Raw genomic sequence first — 9,663 nt, 5'->3', positions numbered from 1 at the left:
AGTTATTACTCGACATCTAACCACAATACTATACTAGGTATGGTCAACGAATTAAAGCATTAGTTTCATTTTTACTATTGAAAATTCCAAACTGATAAGAAAAAGATTAAGGGATAATGCTCGCTCGCGATAATAATCATAATAAAAATGCAAGATAATACAAATTATTTAATATGTGCGTAAAAATATCTTTAAAAATTCAAATATATCGCTTATTTGTTTTATGTTTTATAAAATATCTAACCAAACAATAAATATATAAAAAAGCCCTTAATATTTCAATAAAATTCCTTTAATATAGCTTAAATATTATAAAAGATTTTATAATTGTATAATAAAATATAATAACAGAAACGGGCACTCGTGGAAACTGCTTAAATATTATGGGTGATAATTACTTATGTAAAGATATTTAGAAGAGTATTACTAACAGTAAAACCAGCATGACTACGAAGCTTGAGTGCGAAGTAGTTTAAATAATTTTCTTTTTACGTTTGACGTAAAAACGCGTAATAACTGTAGGCTGTGCGAATAATCTGAAAACAACGTAAACAATTAGAATAAAAATAATCATTATCTGGGCATAAAAACAAACTCTACAACCTACGCTGCAGAATTATTATCATGGTATATCGATAATTTCTAAAACCTGCTTGAAATAAACCTTTAACTTTACCTACCCTTTACCTGTCGGTACACATCTATCAAAGTAAACCCAATCAAATATTTATTGTAAATAAATAAAACCTCTGAACCTGAATAAACGATGGTAAATCGAGTGAATTAAAAGGTCCAGCGCGTAGTCTGTAAGGACGAGACATTCCCGCTCCAAGTATGGCTATCTCTTGATGAACCTTTGGGCTGAGGCACCACCTTGCTGAGCAAAATGGACCTTGGCCTTGTATAACAGAAATCTGTAAATGAAAGTGATTATAGCGTAATTGTTCATAAAATTAAGTAGATCGCGAATATATAAAGTCGAAGATAATAATTGCAGTCGAAAAACTTGGACCTTAGTAGTAGAGCAAAAACCTTCATTAAAAACGTCGTGACAGGACTGGAGCGAATAATTCTTTTTTTGGCATTTCGGTTGGTTCATTTTTGTCCAGAGGAAAAGCTGCTAGCATTGTTACCACCATTCCACGCAGTCATGATTTGTACGAAAACTATTCTTAATTTTTATTTGTATATAGTAAGGTCTCAATAGAGAACCTTATATAAATATATTAGTAAGAAAAATATGAAAACTAAACCCAGAAATGAAAATTTGTTTTTGCATTCCATGCCTTACTATTATTTTTCGGTATATTATTATTAGACCGAAATTCTATATCTTATTTTTTTCTATATATAGAAAATTTTGTATTTGTTGTAATTTAATGTGCCTTCGTCCGCAATTTAAGTCTTTAGCTTAATATTTAATATTAAAAAAAAAATCCTGCCATTATATTGATACCCTATCGATGATCACACCTCATTTAATACTGCGTCTCCGTAATGACAGAACAGGAACAGCTGCGTTAATGTCGCGCCCATGTACTGTAAAAGAGATATCAATTGCGTCGTGCTAACCTGGTCCTGAAAAATGCATTTCCTTAGTTTTATTCTTATCAAATTATATATTAGAAGCCACACTAAAAAGTATAATAAAATTAGAATTCAACGAGTTCCAGTAGTTTACACAATTGATTTATTATTTGAAAGTTTATAATTTAATACTGGTTATAATATTAGCTACTTCTCAATTTCAAACAGATACATTTAAGGTTTTTAACCAAACCGCCTTGTGGTCAACGCACTCGGGTAATATCGGGGAACTTGCACTAAGCCTAGGCATTGGTAAAAGTGAATAGGTATTTCATTATTGTATTTTACTCAGCGTATCTTACCTCATTCAACTGTACTGCAACAGAGCAGAGCGTTAGTGTCGCCACAAAGAAATATATGCCCAAAATGTTTCGAAGTAGTATTTCAAGTTCATGAACGGTACTAAAAAAAAATTATGTCGATTATCATTTGCTGTTGTTCATAAAAAATGTTACAAATTTTCAAACCTTACTTTATTAATAAAACATTAATGCTATGACATTTAATTATCCTGTAGTAAGCTCGTTTATCTCTCTTTTCCTCCAAATTAGACGACTTTCCTTGTCCCCCTATTAGCTCGCTGTATTTGTGTAGGCAAGAGAACTGCCCACGAATGAAAATCATCAAACCTACCGCAGTCAAATCAAAAGCTATATGCACTTTAACACAATAAAGGGCTGCAACAACTTCTACTAAAATCGTCACAATGTATCCGACTGTGTAAGAATCTAAAGGCGACCATTCTGGCAATATATGCGGCATGCTACTAATATCTTGCCCTGTCTTCATGTATATTGCGTATTCAAGGAACGGAGACACAATGTATACCACGGCTGTGAAGCTGTAGATTCGTGTTAAATTACATGAAATCAAAAATATATCTCTCGTATAAGAATCGATGTGCTTAGTAAAACTGTGTTTTTCTTCGTCATCAGATTCATAGTCACAAGGGGAATAGTTATTTAATTGTTCGTTTTCCAATGACAATGCTTGGTTAATAATAGAGCGCCATCTTTTCTCATTACTTAAGAGTGACCACAATTTTAAGAAACCCATCATGCAAAATGACAAAATGCTAATGCCAGCAAAAAGTGCCTTAGGATCATCTTTGGCCAACAAAAGCGCTACTATTTGTGTCAAATTTGTACTTAGAAAACAAACTATGGATATTTTCGCTATTGGGTGAATACCATAAGCGTCACGGTCGTGCCAAAGACCAGCGTCGCGAATACGTCCTTCAACAATTTTCTTGAAGTTAACTCCTTTACACTGTGGCGAAAAGACATCTCTCAAAAAATTTGTTAGCCAACTCATTTTATCCCATAAAATGGTAAATCAATTAATAAATACCAAAGTTATACACAGATCTATGAACTGAAATTTTACCTGTTACCTTTGGTGCTATAGTTTTGATACTGTCTATGCAACGGCTAGAGAGTAAATGTAAAAATCACCGTGTTAGTATATAAATGAACAACAAACTAGAAATTGCGGCTAATTATAGCCCTATTTCACTTAATTTCCTTTATTGTCGTAGTTAAACTCTGAATTCAGTATTTTTTTATTCCGTCATAAGGTAAGCTGAAAATACGTAATATAAACTACTACACTAAATTTAAATCAAAACCAAATCTAAAATTTTATACTAACATATAGTTAATAGGTATTTAAGCATATGTAAACATACGAGTATATGTATAATTAGATTTTAATATACGTCTTAACAAGATAAAAATATGACGTTTATAAAAAAATGTTGATCGTCATTCACACGAAATCATTGATTGAGGTTCGTGATCTAATTTAAGACGATCAATTGGATAATTAAAAAAAAATATTGTAATGTCTCATCCTATTGCCTCTGGTCACAGGACGGCTGGTTAATTTTTCGATGATCGGAATTGTTATTTAACGAGAAAATGTTATCATTCTTGCCTTTCTACGCGGTCATTACTTATACAGTAGCTGTTTTCATTTGTATATAAGGCCTTAATGTAAATAATTCTTATATAAATAAATATATTTAAAAATGTAAAATATTATTTACAATTTTATAACGCAATCCGCAGCAAAACTTTAACTAAAAAAATATCTTATAGAGTCTTGATTATAATTAACAAACTTCCAGTACTTCTAATTAAAGGTCCTTAATTAACTAACATAACATGAAGTAATTTTAAAGGTTGTATTTCTAATCAAAAGTAGCAATAAATTGAAACTTGTTAAATTGTACTTTAATTTTTAGTAATTATTACCTACTTTAATCAGCCTCGTCATTATTATGATATTAGCTGGTTGACAAAAAACGGCATTATACATTCTTTAAATATACACATATATATATTTATGAGTGTTATTTATTTACGCATTGTTTTTGTCGGTGTAATACCGCCTTCTTGAATTTCTTACTTACTCAAAGATTGCCTAATAGATAATTATGTTACACACATTTACGCCTACAGACATTAATTCCGCATTTTGTTCCTACTTCATAATTAATAAATATACCAGTACGCGAATATATATATGTTTTAGTATCCATTCATTTCTGAGGTCAGAAATTCATCTCACATTTAAATTAATTCGGTGATATTCATTAAATTTCTAAATTCTAGTTAATAGCGGGAACATTGTACATGTCTTCTATAATATAATACAAGAATAAAATATATATTTAATAAATATATGATATTAATATATATAACTGCATAAAAAAGTATTTTTTAACAATTTCGGTGATTAAAATTAAAGTCTTCAGTAAGATAAATTATCCAGTAAGCGTTCAAATTCACATCGTATAGGCAAATTTTCATTACTCTTAAGAAAATAATTTGCATAATTTATATTTAACTTAAAACATAGCGAGCGACAGGGCCTTCAACAAGTCTGAACAGTCTAGAAAAATGTTTGTCAGTTTAAAAAATGGATAAGAGAACTTAGTCAGAGCAGCGGAAGACGAGGGAAAAGTGACACATTTTTGCCGCAGCGTAATAATAATTAATATTGTCTCCGATAATATTCTGTTAATACATTATCCGACTATGAATACTCATTACGCATTATGTCTGGCTTTTTGAACAATTTGCTTATACTCAAATCTTATTGTAACGAATGTTTAGTAAAATGGTGATTTCTCGAATACTACCATCTCTACATTGTATAAATCAAAGTCGCTTCCCTCCATCTATCAGTACGCTTAGATTTTTTAAACTACGCAACGGATTTTAACGCGGCCTTCATTAATAAACAGAGTTATTCAAGAGGAAGGTTTATTTGTATAAAACACGCATAATATTGTAGAGAAAAGGCAAGAACTTTCGGCTCTTTATTATATTTAAAGGAAAAACTGTACATTCATATATAAACAAATAGTGAAATACTTTTTAGTTTTATTAAATAGAAATCAAGTGTTTCATAATGTAATCATTCTGAAACCATAATAGGTACATATGCATTGACTACTAAGCTACGCAATTAACTCATAAAATTATTAAATTATTGTTTTACGAAACCAGCCCTTTCCGTGTTCGCAAACAACCGTTAAATTGAGTAAACGTTAAACTATCAACCAATTAATTAACGGTCTGTGTCAATACAAACTGTTGTCATGAATTAGCTTAGCATAATAGGTACCTTACAAGGGTGTTTACAAAAACAATATCAAAGGCAAGACAAATTCTATTTAATATTAAAAGAAAACATATTGCACAATAAAATATTATATTATTGTCAAAAAAGCGTGGATTTAGTTTTTGATTTTTATATTTTGGAATCCACTTTCGGAACCGGTGACAGAGTAATATTTAATTCAATACTGTAATCAATTTATAAGGATGGACCATATATATGTTTTGGATAATAAGTTAACGTTAATGTTCTCTCCATATTTTTTTCAAACAAATGAGTTTTTAAGATATTAAGATATTTTGGTATGATATTTTTAAATGTAAGATGTATAACAATTCAGTCAATTGATGTCTGGGTTAATACTAGGAGTTATATTGTAATATTTGCTTCTTTAAGCTAATATCATAGAGCATCCGTGCAGACTGGATACGTAGTCAAGAAAGACAAAAAATATATATTTCCTCATTATTTTCATCGGTAGCGCGTATCTAACAGGTCATTAAAATAAAAGGTATTCATAATGAAAAGGTGCAATTTTATTATTTATCCTAAAATAATCATCATATCATTAATATCATTATCTTGGTACACAGTATATAATTCTGTCTCGATACAAGTCATTAATAATTTCACCAGGAGTAAACGTCGGCTCCAGAATCATCCCAAGTATTTGAATTACGAATATTTTCAGAACCGTAACCAGATCTACTCGAGATGCCGTTGGAATTGTGCCCGTTAGATTTGTAGCTCGATCTCGCACCGTAACCGTCAGAATTTCCCCAACCCCCCGTAGAGCGTCCAAAACCAGATGCACTATTCCAGCTTCCAGCAGATCGGGTCATTCCACCGGATAGCGGACTGTAGTTGCTTCCTTGCCAACCACTGCCACCTTAATTTAAAAAATATATTGATTCACTTTAATCATACAATCGATTTATTTATAATAAAATAGATATAATTGAATAGTTATTTTTTGTGTGACAGTATTTAATTCATGACATATGTCTAATTATGTTTTATCGTATTGTAATTATTATTTACCTGGAGAGCGAACTTTGCGAATGTTTTCGAAATCAGCCATCGCGGTTGCGGCGACGAAGAGGATAAGGAATAACTTCAACTGCAAAATGATAAAACATGTGTAATAAAAATTAACAGAAGATGATTTAGGCTATATTTATTGCTTAAGAACACAACAAGAATATGGAATGATTAGTTAAACAAGGCTGTGTTCTTCTTTCGAATGTGAATTAAATCATGACGAAAAGATATCATATTATACCAATATTATGTATAGCTAAAGACATAAATACATATTATTCTGCACATACATATTTTGGCTGAAAAATAAATGGAAATGATTTCCTTTTCTCGTTCCATTCAAAATCACAGTAATAATACAAATCTTTCATTCATTACATATAATTTTTTTGAGTTAAATTAATTCTTTTTACGTGTCATATAAATAATAATATTATAAATAAAAGCATTCTCTTCATTGTCGAGTATTTAGCAAACTGTATAAAATACATTTAGTAAAGACAGTGGTGTAAGCCGATCGGACATAAGGAGACAATTTAGTTGGCAAGCTGCCTAGCAAGTGAATTTGAATACAATTGCATTTTATTTTACGGAATGTAATCCCTCTCCCGTAACCTACCCCTCCCGTACCTATGACGTCATGTTCATGTGCTTAATTTATCTTAATAATTAATCTCATGCTTAGCGATTAAGGAAAAATCATGTATTTCATTTCAATTAAATTCTTTCACATGTATATCCAGTAACCCGCATTAGAGCAGTTTGGTGGAAATATCTCCAAATCTACTCCTAAAAGGGAGAGGAGGCCTTAGCCCAGCAGTGGGACAGTACAGGCTGTTCCTTTACTACGTTTACAGATGATTTTAGTATCAACTGGGCTACACAATTAAAAAAAAATTAACAAACATGAATTTAATGTTCTTGTGTTATTTCTAAAACACCTAGCGAGATTCTGATATCTGAAATTGGTTCTGGTATTAAATATTTGTGTCTTCATTTCTACGAACGTACTAATCTCATGATCTATCAGTTGGATTTGAAAGTCAAAGTCAAAAATCTTTATTCAATATAGAAGCGTTTACACTTACTTATTGATAGTCAAAAATCTACGACCGGTTCGGGATTTAAAACCTCGGACCTGAAAAGAACTGGCTAAAGAAACTCAGCGGGATATTTTTTTTTCCATTTTGTATGTACAATAATAATTATATTTTACTTATTTGAAACAGCCTGGCGGCGATCATTTCATTCCCAAGGTGTGCAGTCAACTAAAAAGTCATTAGTGTTGTAATATCCTTTAGCACACAAACACTCTTTAACGATTCTTTTGAATTTATAATTGAATAATTTTGAACGTTTTCTGGGATCCTGTTGTAAAAACGTATACATTGCCCCAAAAAAGAGTTACTAACCCTGTGTACTTGGAGTAACAAGTCTATTCTTGTTCCTAGTGTTAATAGAATGTACGTCACAATTTCTGGGAAAATCATTTATGTTTTTGCGTACATACATAACATTATCAATAACAAATTGAGAAGCGATAGTCATTATTTTAATTTCTTTAAATTTACCTCTTAACGAATCTTTTGGGCCCAGGTTATAAATTGCACGAATAGCCCTCTTCTGCGGTGCAAAAATGGTATTAATGTCAGCTGCATAACCCCAGAGTAGGATGCCATACGACATTATAATGTGGAAATAACTGAAATACACAAGGCGAGCCGTATCAGTCAAAAGTCTAATTTTTTTTACCGCATAAGCTGCAGAGCTGAGTCTATTCGCCAATTTATTTATATGGGGACCCCATTGGAGCTTAAAGTCTATTGTCATACCAAGGAACTCTGTTGATTCTAAAACATCTAATGCTTCCCCGTTTAAAAGTACACTCGTTTTGACACATCTTACATTGGGAGTAGTGAATTTAATACATTTTGTCTTTTTACTATTTAACATTAAATTATTAACACTAAACCAATTTACTATTTCAGAGAGAGCATTGTTCACATCGTCATATATTGAAAGACGTCTTTTTATTTTAAAAATTAAGGAAGTATCATCAGAAACATCTATCTTTAGATTTGATACTTAGTAAATTTATGAGAAAGATAGACTATACAACATTACGCTACGACCTATTACCGTGGAACTACGGGATCGGAGCACCACGTTAAACTTGGCCGAAACCGTGCGGGCCACGTAGTTTGATATAAAATTATTTAAAAAAACTTACCATTTTTAAGTGCGTAGAGATCGGAATTACAACTAGTACTTCTGAGAAGCCAACTATGTTCCTGCTTATATATATTTTGGACACCGCCGTAGGACGACATGCTATTAATTACACGAATCAAGTAATAACTTTGTCACGTTTAGTTCATTGAAATGAAACGCGGATTTTAACTGACACGTGATACATGACCGTAAACGCTTTGATATATTTTTTATAGCTCTTCTATTTGAATTAGGAGCAATTTATAATCTGTTTAATATGAAGGACGGAGAACATATTTCTTATTTGAAACATGATTTTTTTTAATCTTCAAAACCAACATATTATAATAATATTTATACGTATAATCGAACAAAAATGCTTGGAAATAATAACATTATTAATGTTTTTATTTAGTAACAAATATCCATAATATAACAAATTCTATATAGTCAATAGCTAATCCTAATCCATTAGATTTGAAGGTAACAGTCATACTCTTTGTGTGGTTGGTCGGAACTAATTACATCGAAGCTAATTACATCGAGATAATTATATCGAATAATAGATAGTCTAAATGTTCTTTCGCAAGGGGAATAATTGTATTTTAATATGAAACAGAAGGATTGTTTCCGGCGGAAACATATAAACTACGCTACAGTTACCGTTATTTTTTTTAAACTATTTAAGTAAATACTACGTCATACGCGTGAAAAAAATATATAAAGTCATTTTTAAATTGTTTATTTAATTTAATTTATGACATTCGTTAAATAAAAATAATTAAAGTTTTTTAATAAATATTGGCACAAAGACGAACAATAATAATCAGTATTCATTTTTTTTCACCAGCAACCAAGGTTGTGCGAAACATGTATTTAATACGCTTAGGTGACACTGGTTTAAATTTCAAGATTAGACTCCCACATTTTATAAAAAGCTTGTAAACAAGTAACATAGCATAGGCAATGAAACACGGCGTATGTGGTGTAATTGCACATAGCGTGGATTATATTTATGGACTCGGCGTTAGACAGTGGATGAAATTCTTAAAAAATAAACATTTCCATTTATAAGAATGGAAATATATAATATTAAATAATATATATTAGTGCACTTAAGTTACGAAAGAATCTGTGATATTTTTTTTATACTATACAAAATTTTTTTTCCATAACTTAGGTTAACATATCCAAAAA

The 9,663-nt window shown here is 30.8% G+C and overlaps 2 protein-coding genes across 2 annotated transcripts; both read right to left on the bottom strand.

The window, feature by feature from the left end:
- Positions 1 to 488: 488 nt before the first annotated feature.
- LOC113399293 (putative odorant receptor 92a) lies at positions 489 to 2,901 on the bottom strand. The gene is made up of 5 exons (XM_026638421.2): positions 2,060 to 2,901; positions 1,890 to 1,989; positions 1,474 to 1,578; positions 756 to 914; positions 489 to 536 (listed from the first exon to the last, which is right to left on the bottom strand). The coding sequence occupies exons 1-5, from the start codon at positions 2,899 to 2,901 to the stop codon at positions 489 to 491; spliced, it is 1,254 nt and encodes a 417-aa protein (XP_026494206.1).
- Positions 2,902 to 5,746: 2,845 nt separating this feature from the next.
- Positions 5,747 to 8,592, bottom strand: LOC113404155 (uncharacterized transmembrane protein DDB_G0289901-like). Its single transcript, XM_026644956.2, has 3 exons — positions 8,486 to 8,592; positions 6,256 to 6,334; positions 5,747 to 6,103 (listed from the first exon to the last, which is right to left on the bottom strand). The coding sequence occupies exons 1-3, from the start codon at positions 8,486 to 8,488 to the stop codon at positions 5,844 to 5,846; spliced, it is 342 nt and encodes a 113-aa protein (XP_026500741.1). The 5' UTR covers positions 8,489 to 8,592; the 3' UTR covers positions 5,747 to 5,843.
- Between the last annotated feature and the right edge of the window lie 1,071 nt (positions 8,593 to 9,663).

The sequence above is a fragment of the Vanessa tameamea genome, chromosome 10, assembly GCF_037043105.1.
Source record: "Vanessa tameamea isolate UH-Manoa-2023 chromosome 10, ilVanTame1 primary haplotype, whole genome shotgun sequence".
NCBI classification, from domain to species: domain Eukaryota; kingdom Metazoa; phylum Arthropoda; class Insecta; order Lepidoptera; family Nymphalidae; genus Vanessa; species Vanessa tameamea.
The sequence above is the reverse complement of the archived record's forward strand: the minus strand, read 5'-3'. Positions and strand labels throughout refer to the sequence as shown.